Source organism: Sus scrofa, chromosome 8, assembly GCF_000003025.6.
Source record: "Sus scrofa isolate TJ Tabasco breed Duroc chromosome 8, Sscrofa11.1, whole genome shotgun sequence".
Classification (NCBI taxonomy): Eukaryota; Metazoa; Chordata; class Mammalia; order Artiodactyla; family Suidae; genus Sus; species Sus scrofa.
The window spans coordinates 37,707,385-37,722,625 of NC_010450.4; the positions used below are offsets into that span (position 1 = coordinate 37,707,385).

The window sequence follows — 15,241 nt, forward strand, 5'->3', positions numbered from 1 at the left end:
GCCATAATTCTCCCAGACTTCAGGAAACACTACAAAGCCACAGTAATCAAGACAGTGTGGTACTGGTACCAAAACACAAGTAGAGACCGATGAAACAGAACAGAGAACCAAGAAATAAACCCAAACACCTATGGTCAATTAATCTTCAACAAAGGAGGCAAGAATATAAAATGGGGAAAAGACAGTCTTTTCAGCAGTGACACTGGGAAATTGGACAGTGGCATGTAAATCAATGAAACTGTAACACATCCTCACACCATGCACAAAAATAAACTCAAAATGGCTTAAAGACTTGACAAGACACCATCAAACTCCTAGAAGAGAACATAAGCAAAACATTCTCTGACATCAACCTTACAAATGTTTTCTTAGGTCAGTCTCCCAAGGCAACACAAATTAAAGCAAAAATAAACAAACGGGACCTAATCAAATGGACAAGCTTTTTCACAGCAAAGAAAACCATAAAAAAAAACCAAAAAGACAACTTACAGAATGGGAGAAAAGAGTTTCAAATGATGCAACTGACAATGGCGTGATTTCTAAACATACAAACAACTTATACAACTCAACAGCAAAAAAACCAACAACCCAATTGAAAAATGGGCAAAAGACTTGAATAGACATTTCTCCAAAGAAGTTATACAGATGGCCAACAAACACATGAAAAAATGCTCAACATCATTGATTATTAGAAAGATGCAAATCAAAACTACTATGAGATACCACCTCACACCAGTCAGAATGGCCATCATTAACAAGTCCACGTGTAACAAATGCTGCAGAGGGTATGGAGAAAAGGGAACCCTTCCACACTGTTGGTGGGAATGTAAATTGGTACAACCACTATGGAAAACAGTATGGGGGTACCTCAGAAAACTAAGTATAGAACTACCATATGACACAGTAATCCCACTCTTGGGCATGTATCTAAACAAAACTTTCCTTGAAAGAGACACATGCACCTGCATGTTCATTGCAGCACTATTCACAATAGCCAAGACATAGAAACAACCTAAATGTCCATTGAGAGATGACTGGATTAAGAAGATGTGGTACATATACACAATGGAATACTACTCAGCTGTAAAAAAGAACAAAATAATGCCATCTGCAGCAACATGGATGGAACTAGAGACTTTCATACTAAGTGAAGTAAGTCAGAAAGAGAAAGACAAAAACCATATGATAGCACTTATATCTGGAATCTAATATATGGCACAAATGAATTTTTCTACAGAAAACAAACTCATGGACTTGGAGAATAGAGTTGTGGTTGCCAAGGGGGAGGGGAAGGGAGAGGGGTGGACTGGGAAGCTGAGATTAATAGAGGCAAACTATTGCCTTTGGAATGGATAAGCAATGAGATCCTGCTGTATAGCACTGGAAACTATATCTAGTCACTTATGATGGAGCTTGATGGAGGACAGTATGAGAAAAAGAATATGTATCTGTGACTGGGTCACTTTGATGTACAGTAGAAAATTGGCAGAACACTAAGCCAACTATAATGGAAAAAATAAAAATCATTTTTAAAAAATAAAAATAAAATTACATTATAAGTAGACAAATTTGTTGCTTTCTTACTAAGATTATCAGTAAAATTCAACTCAAAAATGGTGTAATATAATGGTGTGCAGTAACGGAAATTTTCAGTAAAAATCGGATAGAGGGGAAAAGGCTTTGAAATTCTGATACAGCAAATATTTTTGAAAAATTATTCCTATATCAACTTTGGCGCCATCTCAGTAGTCTGGCTGTCTTTAGTAACTTGATGGGATTGAAGCAGCAAAACCCTGTCATCTGTGTATTTGAAGTGGTAGGGAAATTTTATTGTAACTTCAAATAAAGGGAACTAGAGTATAGGCTCATTTTTCTAGGGAACTCTGCTGCTGTGAAAAGCAAGCCTAGGGCATTTATACGAAGTGGACAAACTGTGCCTTCCCAAAAGGAAATTTTCAATATCGACTGTTTCTGTTAACATTGTTTTCTTGCTCTCTAGTGGCTGAAATATAGGCCTAGAACGTTTTTTTACCTACCAGGATTTTAGCAAAAACAAAAGCTTAAAATATGAACCCGAAGCAACTAGAAGGCAGCAACATAGCAGAATTCCAATCTCGATTTCAGAAGCACAACACAGAATTCAATGTATAAAGAAGGCTGATGGGGGCCAGATATTAATACCTAGAGTCAAAAATTCTCTTTTCTACCATGAACCCTTCAACTCTGAGCAAGTTTATTTTAGCTGGCTGTTCTGCCAACTGAAATTCCCTCAGAAGGAAGCAAAACCATCTCTGGGAATATCATCCAACTCAATTTAAAACTGTAATTCATTTAATACACATACAGAATTTGATTTATGCATGAATTTTCAGGAGCGTATCAATTGTACAAAGCAACACACAACTACTATCAACACATTTTGAACTCACATTTACCTAGACATTCAGAAGAGCTCACTAATGGAAGTGAGTTTACTTACTGATCCCTTCTGTCCAACAAATGTTTACTGAGCACCTACTATGTGTTGAGTACACTCTAAACATTAAACATACAACAATGTACAAAGTCAATGGGTCCTCTGCCATTGTGGAGTTTATCAAGACAGACAAGCAAAAAGGGACATAGCTATGCTGCAGAGAAAGATAACAGAACTACGGAGGATGATCAGAGAAGATTTCTCTGTGGAGATGTCTTGAGCAGAGGGCATAGTTCAAGGGGATAAATCCATTCAGGCAAAGAGAAGAGCATGTATCAAGGAAGCTGGGAAAGGTCGTCATTTTTGAGAAAGTTCAGTGCAGCTGTGGCAGGATTGATGACCCCAGCGAGCCAAGGAAGGCTTCAAAAGCCATGGCAAGGGGAGTTCCCGTTGTGGCTCAGTAGTAATGAGCCCAGCTAGTATCCACGAGGATGCAGGTTTGATCCCTGGCCTTGCTCAGTGGGTTAGGGATCTGGTGTTGCCATGAGCTGTGGTGTACGTTGCAGATGTGGCTCAGATCTGGCATTGCTGTGGCTGTGGCGTAGGGCAGTAGCTGCAGCTCCAATTAACCCCTAGCCTGGGAACTTCCATATGCCACCCCACATATGGCCCTAAAAAAAAAGTGAGAAAAAAAAAAAAGCCATGGCAAGGTGTTCAGCTCATAATCTAATTCTAATGGAACATCCTTGAAAGAGTAGAGACAAGGGAGTAACATCATCTATTTTATGCTTTTATTTTTTCCTCTTCTAGTTTTATTTAGATATAATTGCCATATAGGACTGTATAAGTTTAGGGTATACGGTATGAGGATTACCACAGTAGGGCTAGTGATTATCTATCATCTCATAGAGATACAAAATTAAAGACAGAAAAAATATTTTTTCCTTATGATGAGAACTGTTGGGATTTACTCTCAATAACTTTCATATATAACATACAACAGTGCTAATTGTGTTTTTAAATCATTACTTTGGCAGATAAGTAGAAAATGGATTAGTAGATGAAAAGAATGAGAAAAACATGCAAGTCTTGTATTTCTCTCTCTCTCTCCCTCTTTTTTTTTTTTTTTTTTTTTCTCCCAGCCACCCTTGCGGCAATGGAGGTTCCTGGGTCAGACATGAAATCCTTGCTGCAGCTGAAGCAAAACCAGATCTTCAACCCACTGTACCACAAGGGGTAACATTAATCTTGTATCTCTGAAAGATATGATATAGTTTATACTTTCTCAGAAACTCACATGTCTTCTTTGACCCCCATATCAATAAAAGTACTATTTATATTTAATAACACTATGTATAGAGAGGTTGCCATGTGCTAGAGAGTATAGAGCATGTATGAGCCATTTATGTAAATCATTCTGTTCAATACAAACAAACACTATGAAGTGGATATTATCATCTTCATGAAACCGATGAGGAAACTGAAGGTCAGGAGGGCTAAATAAGTGCCCCAGGTCTGATAACTGGCAATTAGCAGAGCTATGGTTTGAATCAGATTTCACCTGCCCCCAAACCTACAAGTGCATTCTCTGTATTTGCCAGATTAAACTGTCTAATCGCCAGTGAACATAGCGATTTGGGGAAAAGAATAGTGCTTTTGAAGAAGTACATTGGAGGACTTGACCCCTTCCTCAATCCTTTAGGGATTAAGTACATGACAGAACACTGTCCTATAGTTTCCACGTTTGAGATACAATCTTTCATCTCTAGTCACTCAGCTAGATAAAGAATTTTTTTCAGATTATTTTTGACTAAAATGTGGATAACAGGACCTGATCTATCTCATATTTTTTTGGATGAGTTCAATTAGGTCTAGCATGAAAAATACTGACCCCTACACAGATGTATTAGCTAAACCTTGATCGGAACATGTTGATCTGGGTATCGTGCTGAATGCTTTATCTGAGTTATCTTAATCAAACATCAAAAAATATGGAACACTTCACAAATGTGCCTGTCATCCTTGCACAGGGGCCATGCTAATCTTGGCTGTATCATTCCTATGTGGTACATGTGCTGCCGAAGCAAGCACTAGATTAAGAACTTGTATTTCACTTCCACAGATGTCAAGAATATCTGCTAAGGACTGAGTGGCAAATCAACACTCCAGAGGAAAAAATCGATAGCAAACATACCCAATTTTTAATGTTAAGAATTTAATTCATGAGCACAGTTTCTCAGCAAAGTATTAGAAGATGTGAGTGGCGTGATGACAATCAGCTGGATCTCCTGGGTATCTTCCAGAAGCAAGGCCAAGGCTGGACCGTCCAGGCCAGCTAAACCCCCTTCAGCTTTGAGGAGGTTACAGGCCTATTCTTTCAGCCCAGTGGGAAAGAGTGATAGTTACTTATCAATACCATGGGGCACAAAACCCGCTTCCTCCTCCAATCATAGAGGCTTTAAGTGTATTAAAGTCATCCAGAAACACCTGTTACTCTCCTGGCCTAGGAACTGCTCATTTTTCTACCTCCTTGCTGGTATTTTTAAGCTATTCCTTCTAATCCACATATTTTTTAAGGCTACCTAAATTATCAGCTAAATCTCTATATTTAAGATATATTTCACTGAATCCATATAAATTATACTCCATTTTAATGATCCTATGTTATAGTCCATGATACACATATTTATTTTTTAATACATGAAACCATTAATGAAACTGTTTAAACAGTTAAAGCTCATTGCTATATAGTATAGTTGAGATCTGAGATTTCAAAAGAATGAGCTAAAAACTATACTATATTTACATCCCACTAGATCTTTCGAAATTAATTTCTAATTGTTATTAAGTAGCTATTTTCTCTGGGCTGGAATTTAAGCAATTCTCCATTATTTGATTGGTAGGGAATATTATTAGTGAAATGGATGATCCAAAATGTAAAACATAAGAAAAATGTTTGACTTCAGAATTATTTTCTACAATACATTTTACATTTCAGAACTTATTTTGCTACATTAAATTCAGCTTGCAGATCTCATGCACACACTAAATGACAGCAGGAGGCACTGGCCTAAAAGTAAAATTATAAAATATAATAATAAATGAAATAAGTAGGATAAGTCCCCAAAGGATACCTGAAAATTGACTATAAATTATTACCCATTATAATAGAAAATAGAAAAGTCTCATAGGAGAGCATTTCTCAGGATGAACCAGGTCAGGAGAAAAACAAATTTTACCTAAAGGTGCCCTGAAGACTATGAGCAGCTTAACTAGAATTTTACAACTGATTTTCCTTGAGAATAAAGATTGAATTATAGTAAGAAGCATGATCAAAATGACTTAAAGAGTCTCTTGGAGGCTGAATGCACTCTTTTTCAATGTCTTATATATGCATATACAAGTCCATAGAGAAATTAAAGCAAGGAGGTGTAAGTGAAATTGTTTGAAATGTTGGAGAAATGGAATCCAATTCCAGCAGCCTTCAGTAGTCTACCTAAATCTTCTTCCTTCCTCTCATTCTCTCTTTCTCCCTGTGCCCCCCCCCTTCTTTCTTTCATTTTGTTTTGGTTTTTTTGAGTGTTTTGGTGTGGCATACTGAAGTTCCCAAGCCAGGGACCAAACCCACAACCACAGCAGTAACAACGCCAGATCCTTAACCCACTGAGCCACCAAGGAACCCCTACCTGATTTTCTTTTAGCCCACATAGTATCCTAAATATGTTTTGCAATCCTTCAATATTTAGTATACATTTTTTTTGCAATCCTTCAATATATAGCAGATGTTAGAAATACTCTGTGTTCTCAATGTCATCAGCACTGCCTCTCCTTCTCAATCCCTTGACAGCTCTTGTGGAACTGACATGCATTGAGTTCTTCATAAAAGCCAGGCACTGTTCCACACTCTCTCTATCATTCAATCCTCACGTGAACTTTGCAACCCACAACTATTATCTCGATTTTGCAGATGAGTGGGCTGAGGCATGTGGCCCCAGAGACCTTATTCTCAGCCACTGTAGTGAGTTGAATGCTGGCCCACAAAAGATCTATCCATGTCCGAACCTTGGGAACCTGTCTGTGAATGAGACCTTATTTGGAAAAGAAGGTCTTTATGGATATAACTAAGTTAAAGACCTTAAGATGAGATCAACATGAGCCCTCTTGGGTGGGCTCTAAATCCTGTGCCAAGTGTCCTCACAAGAGCAGACACAGACACACACAGGAGAAGGGAACATGAAGATGGAGGCAGAGACGGGAGTGACGTGGCCACATGTCAAGGAATATTGACAACCACTGGAAGCTTGCAAAGAAAGGAAAGGAGCTCTCTCCCTCCTGGGAACCCTCAGGGGGAGCGCAACCCCGCCAGACTTGGGACCTCTAGCATCTGGAATCGTAAGAGAATAACTTTCTATTTAAGCCACCTGTCTTGTGGTTAATTTGTTACAGAAGCCCTAGAAAATGAAGATAACTAAATGGTTATTATGCCACCATTCTAGGAACATAAAGGGCCTCTCTAGGACCATCTCAGAGTTTGACTCATGGGAAAGACCTTACAAAGGTCCTCTCTTTACCTTGAAAGGGCCCTCTGTCAATGATGCTTCAGGGGCAACACTTTCCTGAACGCTGTGTCTGTTAATAGTGCTTTACTCACTTCTACAACTCAGAATCTATTGTTTTTCTTCTACTCAGTTTTTATTTTATGGCAATCTGGGCTTTTTCCAGTCAAAATAATAAATGCCTTTGTTCTGTTCAAAGCACATTTTCAGCGTTAACTTCGTACAGATAACATGGAACCTCTTTGCACTTAGAAATGCAATTCATTACTGCTCTGAAAACTAACATTTTAATTCAGAAACTAATCGATGTTATGTATGATTATATACTAAACACATGCTTTGAAATGTTTTTAAATGTATACTTAGTATTTCAAATACTCAATATACTTTTCAGTTATTTACTCTAAAACTATTTCAATATAACATAATATTGAGGAGTTCCCATCGTGGCACAGCAGAAACAAATCCGACCAGAAACCGTGAGGTTGCAGGTTCGATCCCTGGCCTCGCTCAGTGGGTGAAGGATCCCGCATTGCTGTGGCTGTGGTGTAGGCCAGCAGCTGTAGCTCCAATGAGACCCCTAGCCTGGGAACCTCCATATGCCTTGGGTGTGGCCCTATAAAGACAAAATAATAATAATAATATTGAACTTACACAATTTCAACATTATATTCTACTGAGATGGTATTTCAACCTAATATTAAAATAATATTATTTCAATAAGAGGGGAAGGTGGTCAAAAGGTACAAACATCTAGGTATAAAATAAATGTCAGGGGGACATATCATACAGTATAGTGACTATAGTTAATAATACCATACTGCATAATTGAAAGGGGCTTAGAGAGGAGATTTTAAAGTTCTCATAAGAAAAACAACTGTAACTATGTGTGGTGATAAACATTAACTAGAATCATTGTGGTGATCATGTCACAGCATACACTGAATTTTTAGGTTGTATACCTGGAACAAATATAATGCTATATGTCAATTGTATCTCAATATTTTAAAAACAAAATGAGCTTACAAGACGCATATACAAGCACATTCACTCACATTATCTCCCCCATTGCCCCCCAAAAGAAAATTTTTTCTAATCCTATTTGACATTGGGTTAGACAGGCTATTTTCTGCTCTGTAGCCACCCTTCATTCACCCCCTCTCTCCACTCTGTGCTCCAGCGTTGACGATAGGAACTAGTCAGCGTCTCCCCCACACCCTATTTATTTGATTTTTTATTTTTTTGCTTTTCAGGGCCGCACCCACAGCAAATGGAGGTTCCCAGGCTAGAGGGCCAATTGTAGCTACAGCTGCTGGCCTAGCCACAGTCACAGCAACAGAGGATCCCAATCACATTTGCTACCTACGCCACAGCTCATGGCAACGCCAGATCCTTAACCCACTGAGCGAGGACAGGGATCAAACCCACAACCTCTTGGTTCCTAGTTGGATTCGTTTCCACTGCACCATAACAGGAACTCCATCCACGCCCAATTTAGATGAGGCGACTCAGGGCTTCTGAGCAGATGATACTGGGATGAGATTTGGGATCTCATCCATTCGCACTCATATCAATTGCTTACCCTTTGCCCACTGGTCCTGGCTGAGTTCCATTGGTGGGAGGCCCTAGCAGAGGGGTGAGTGGGAGGAGAGTGAGGTCAGCGTGTTTATTCCTTTCTCTTTCTCCCTGCAGGACTAAAAGGCTGCCAGTGGCTGTGTGTCTCTGTCTTGGATCATAGCACGTGGCTGGCTGCCCTTCAGGTCTTGAGTGGTGGAACTGCGTCCCCCTCTCCTGAGACCACGGTGGCTCTCATCACTTGTTCTCTTGGCCCTGCCCACACCTCCACAAATTGTGTCTTGAATAAACTCTTCACCTGCCCTTTGAGAGTGCTGTCTTATGCCAGACCTCCACCAAAACATCTATTAAGTGTCCCAGCTAATGGCCTCCATCTAACATCCTGAATAATTTCTCCCCACAAATAAAATTATTCTAGGTTTTCCAAAACTGTCTACATTTAAAGAATTACAACTGGAGTTCCCATGGTGGCACAGTGGTAATGAACCCAAGTAGTATCTATGAGGACATGGGTTCAATCCCTGGCCTTGCTCAGTGGGTTAAGGATCTGGTGTTGCACTGAGCTGTGGTGTAGATCTAAGATGTGACTCAGATCTGGCATTGCTGTGGCTGTGGGGTAGGCCAGCAGCTGCAGCTCCGACTGAACCCCTAGCCTGGGAACTTCCATATGCTGCGGGTATGGCTCTAAAAAGACAAAATAATAGTAATAATAATAATAATAATAATAAAAGAATTACAGCTGGCTAAGACTGGTGTGGGATTTTTTTTTTTTCTCCTTTAAAAGCAAAGAAAGCAAAAGGGGATAGTGTGGGATAATTTTGTCCCTGTGACATTGCTGCTACCACTGACCGTTATCACTGTATGTTTTAGTTGCAAAATACCTGTCATCACCATCACCGACGCACTTGGGAAAGGCAAGACTGCAGCCAAAAAGCAAGATATGTTGATAGCAGCCGAGGCGATGGAGATACGTGAAGAACTTGAGGAACTTCTCTATTTCCATGCTTTTGACAAGTGGGAAGAGAGGTATCAGCGTGGTGTTGTAGGGCAGCATCTGACACTGGCTGTGGGTGATGTTCACGCAGGCACCTGAGAAGCCAAGGTGATTACATTGACATATCAGAATGATGTGTTTACAAACTCGTTTGATATGACAGACTAACATGTTCATGATAAAATATATTACAGATGATTATAATCAGACACACACATACAAAGCAGTGTTATTTACAATTGCCAAGATATGGAAGCAACCTAAGTGTCCAACAGATGACTGGATAAGGAAGATGTGCTATATATATATACACAATGGAATATTACTCAGTCATAAAAAGAATGAAATTTTTTGCCATGTGCAGCAACATGAATGGACTTGGAGGGTATTATGCTAAGTGAAATAAGTCAGAGAAAGACAAATACTATATATCACAATATGTGGAATCCAAAAAATACAACAGACTAGTGACTATAACAAAAAAGAAGCAGAGTCACAGACACAGAGAACAAATTAGTGGTTACTGGTGGGGGAGGGAGAGATACAAGCATGAGGGGGTGGGAAGTACAAACTGCTGGATATAAGATGGGCTACAAAACAAGGAATAGAGCCAATAATTTTGTAATAACTGTAATTGGAGTATAACCTTTAAAAACTATATAAAATTTTTTTTAATTTTTAAAAAAGCAAAACAGTGTGCGTGTGTGTGTATGTGTGAGAAAGAGAGAGATTATTAAATCAAGGTGCTAATATTCACAAAGGGCTACTGGACAAATGTATGGAAAATATACTCTCACATCTAGCCAGTGGACAATCACTGTTCTGGATCATAGCTGGGCAGGGTCATACATATTCAAAAATATTTTAAATGTGAATATCCTTTAGAATGTGCATATCCTAAATGGTATAGATTTCTAAATATGCATATCCATTTAGAAATGTAATTTTTTTTGTCTTTTTTGCCATTTCTTGGGCCGCTCCTGCGGCATATGGAGGTTCCCAGGCTAGGGGTCCAATTGGAGCTGTAGCCGCCAGCCTACGCCAGAGCCACAGCAACACGGGATCCGAGCCACATCTGTGACCTACACCACAGCTCACGGCAACACCAGATCCTTCACCCACTGAGCGAGGCCAGGGATCGAATCCGCAACCTCATGGTTCCTAGTCGGATTCGTTAACCACTGAGCCACAACAGACACTCCTAGAAATGTAATATTTCTAAAAATTTCTCTCAGGAAATAATCATGGTCATTCACATGGATTTAGCTACAGGGATCTTCATCTCTGTATAGCTGATAAGTTTAAAATAATAGCAATTGGCTAAACATTCAACAAATGAAACTGTTTTAAAATATCATGGAACAAACAACAGAATGCTCAGCCTTACACAAGATGCTGTAGAAGAATATCGATCACATAGAACAAAGCTTATAATAAATATTGCAAATCACAAAACAATTTGTATACCATGATCCCGTTTTTTTTTAAAATACATGATTATTCAAGGATTTCCAACCCTGCCGTTGTTGAGAATTCAAGGTCAGCTCAAGGACTTCACCCCCACTTCCTTCCATGCTGGCTCTCCAGAGCACTACCACCTCCAAGACCTATACTCTCCCTCAGGCCATAAATGTGCATGGTTGGCCAAAAAATTAAGGGCATGATGCTTTTCTGGACCTCATCACACTTAAAATGCAAAATGGGAAATAAAAGAATCAGAGAAGAAAAATCCAAATGAAAATGTAGACGGAATACAAATAGACAGGCATATGTGTTAACTCACTTGAGTGCCAAGGTGGGGAGTTCCGGGCAATTTTCCAAATATGATGCTCAAGTCTTTCAGGAGGGAAGTTAAAATGCATTCAGTGTGGGCGAGCATCACAGGCAGGGAGAAGGTACAGACAGTGGATTTCTTTTTTTTTTTTTTAGGGCCCCACCCACAGCATATAGAGGTTCCCAGGCTAGGGGTCTAATCGGAGCTGTAGCTACCAGCCTACACCATAGGCATAGCAACACCAGATCTGAGTCATGTCTTCGACCTATACCACAGCTCACAGTAAAGCCGGATCCTTAACCCACTGAACGCAGCCAGGGATCGAACCTGCGTCCTCGTGGATACTAGTCAGATTTATTTCCGCTGAGCAACAGCGGGAACTCCCGAGACAGAGGACTTTATGACACAATTGTCTGTGTTGTCCTACAGGCCAAAGAGCTTGCTTATAAGAGCTGAGAGTACATTTTTCTCCAACAAAAACATGAAATCATTCACAAAAGACACAGTCTCAAGAAAACATTTATTGCAAATCAAGTTTGTGCCAGGCACTGAAACAGGTACTCAGATCTCCTCATCCACGATTATTTCATTTTCACAACTCAGTAAAGTGATATCATATCTATATCGAACATGAAAAAACTCAATTTCAGAAAGGCTAAGACATCCGCCCAGGAACGCACAGCTATTCTATTAAAATTCCAGGTCTTCAAACCTATGTTTTCTGAATAACTTCCATTTGCAATCACCTTAGGCTACTGCAAAGGGGATTAGGATGTTTAAAACACTCTTCTCAATCAACTGTAATAATTTTTTTTTCTTTTTAGGGCCGCACCTGTGGTATATGTACGTTCCCAGGCCAGGGGTCAAATCAGAGCTACAGCTGCAGCCTACACCACAGCCACACCATCTCAGGATCCAAGCTGCATCTGCAACCTACACCATAGCCCACAGCAACACTGGATAATTTAACCCACTGAGCAGGGCCAGGGGTCGAACCTGCACTCTAATGGATACTAGTCAGGTTCATTTCCACTGAGTCACAACAGGAACTCCCCAAAAATTTTAAAAATAAAGAAATTGTTTAAAGTGCAAAAAAAAAAAATTAAAAAAATAAAAACATTTCTTAAAGAAGATAATTCCTAGTGGCCCATGAAAGAAAGAGGCTAAAAGCATATAATTAATATCACAAAGTCTCTACTTATATTCATAGATAATTCCCCACAGGTTACAATTCAGTATACATTCTATTATTATTATTATTTTTTTTTAGGGCCACACCCGCCGCATAAGGAAGTTCCCAGGCTAGGAGTTGAATCAGGGCTCCAGCTGCAGGCCTACACCACAGCAACAGCAATGCAGGATCCAAGCCGTGTCTGCTATCTACACCACAGCTCACGGCAATGCCAGATCCTTAATCCACTGAGTTGAGGCCAGGGATCCAACCCACATCCTCATGGATACTAGTCGGGTTTGTTACTGTTGAGCCATGACATATCTCCCTATGTTATTTTCTTAGGGGTCATCACCTTTGGAGTTTATACACTTGATGATTATACCATATTTGAAGTGATAAGATGACCAAAAGCCCTGTTTAACCCCCCTATGCAAAGAAAACACTGAATATTGAGAGATCATTTGAAAAATACAAGTTAATGAGGAAAATACTATTTTGGCAATATATACCTATGCTCATGGCAGTATGAGTTGCACGAAAGAGAGGAAGAGAAAGAGGCAACTTTCCCTCTGCAAAAGCAAATTCTCTTGGGAAAAGAGAAAATGATAAAAAAATGCAACCTTAAAGTAAGTCTCAAAATAAATGATATGGACAAAAATAATAATGTATTGTTTTTATACAGTGGTTTTCTAAAGTTTTCCAAGGCACTCTTACTGGGATTATAATCACTCATTATAAAGGCAGCAATTAAGGCTCTCCTGGGTGTGTAGGTATAAGATGATGGATGGACGGACAGAACAGACAACCAGGTCGTTAGGCAAACAGACAAAAAATGATTTGCAGAAGGACACACAGTCAGTAACAGACATGCGACTGGACAGAGGTCCTCCATTTCTTAGATTAATCTTCCTACTAAACCACAGCTGTCAATAACAGGGCAAATGCCGAAGGAGTTCAAAGAAGCAAGAATTTAATGTAGGGTGACTGATGAGGGCAGATTTAATGAAGAGGAAGAACAATTTACTGGTAGAAAGATAAATAAGGTCTGGATTGGCAGGAGGGATTAAAAACAGGGTAGTTATACTAGTAACTCTTACTAGAGGATAGAGCAAAATTACCACAAAGATAATCATAACTGCATGTGACATAGAATGATTGAATCTGGGCAGAAAAGTTCCACAAACTTAGCTGAGAATTAGCTAATAGCCAACAAATATTAAAGAGAATTTCTCTTTAAGACTCTTGATTTCAAGCCTTTTATATTCAATTGCGTAAATTTCCTGTCATCCCTTCTGCCTCAACATGCATGTCAAATATGCTTTATTTCCCCCAGAATGTTCCAATGTCTCTGAAGTACGTAATTCTAGTTTTGTATTTTTGCACATTCTCATGAGGAACAAATGAGTTTTCATAAGCCAGCTACAGGCTGTGCACCCTGCAGAGTCATTTCTCTCCAGGGAAAGGGAAGAATACGTTGGGAAATGGACTCATTTATTGTTGCTGTTCCTTCTAACTTGACTTTCCAGAGGGTAGAGAAAAGAGGGTGAGATGTTTGTTTTTCTTCCCTGAGAATTTACTACTGAGTCTAATAGAAATTAGAAGTCAGGGTTGCTGTATAAGAATGGATTAAAAAAATACAACAGATGTAATTAACCATTGTGTTAATACAGACATCATTATTCATTTAAATGTGTCTTCTTTTAGAAAATAGTTACTTCAAGTTGGGGGACTTGAGGGGAAGTTAGGAACAGATCTGAAGAATAAAACTGCTTCTGATGCTGAGTTCCCATTGTGGCTCAGTGGGATAAGAACCTGACTAGCATCCATGAGGATGCAGGTTCAATTCCTGGCCTCACTCAGTGGGTTAAGGATCTGGCATTGCCATGAGCTGTGACATATGTCCCAGATGTGGCTGAATTTCATGTTACTGAACTTTAACCCTTAGCCTGGGTACTTTCATATGTTACAGCCATTTAAAAAAAACAAAAATGGGAGTTCCCTTCATGGCTCAGCGGTTAACAAACCCGACTGGGGGAGTTCCCGTCGTGGCTCAGTGGTTAACGAATCCGACTAGGAACCATGAGGTTGCGGGTTCGATCCCTGGCCTTGCTCAGTGGGTTAACGATCCGGCGTTGCCATGAGCTGTGGTGTAGGTTGCAGACGCGGCTCGGATCCCGCGTTGCTGTGTCTCTGGCGTAGGCCGGTGGCTACAGCTCCGATTTGACCCCTAGCCTGGGAACCTCCATATGCCGAGGAAGCGGCCCAAAGAAATAGCAAAAAGACAAAAAAAAAACAAACCCGACTGGGATCCATGAGGATGTCGGTTCGATCCCTGGCCTTGCTCAGTGGGTTAAGGATGTGGCATTGCCATGAGCTGTGGTGTAGGTCGCAGATGCAGCTCAGATCCTGCATTGCTGTAGCTGTGGTGTATGCTGGCAGTTATAGCTCCCATTCAACACTTAGCCTGGGAACTTCCATATGCCACACCCCTGGTCCTAAAAAGCAAACAAACAAACAAACAAACAAACAAAAACCCAAACCTGTTTCTGATGCAATTTATTTCTGGTGAAGTGGAAATATTTATTCTTATTAGCTCCTAAATTCTAAAATAGCATTGCTGGACTTCCCATTGTGATGCAGCAGAAACGAGTCCAACTAGTATCCATAAGGATGAGGGTTCAATCCCTGGCCTGGCTTATTGGGTCAGGGAGCCAGCGATGCCCTGAGCTGTGGCGTAGATTGCAGACATGGC

At 40.0% G+C, this 15,241-nt stretch overlaps 1 protein-coding gene across 7 annotated transcripts in view; it reads right to left on the reverse strand.

The window, feature by feature from the left end:
• CORIN (corin, serine peptidase) overlaps positions 1 to 15,241 on the reverse strand; it is a 280,415-nt gene that overhangs the window by 176,573 nt on the left and 88,601 nt on the right. For all 7 annotated transcript variants that reach the window (XM_021100577.1, XM_021100574.1, XM_021100573.1 and 4 more), the window contains one exon: positions 9,429 to 9,636. In XM_021100577.1, the coding sequence (XP_020956236.1) occupies positions 9,429 to 9,636 (208 nt within the window). The remainder of the gene's footprint in view (positions 1 to 9,428; positions 9,637 to 15,241) is intronic.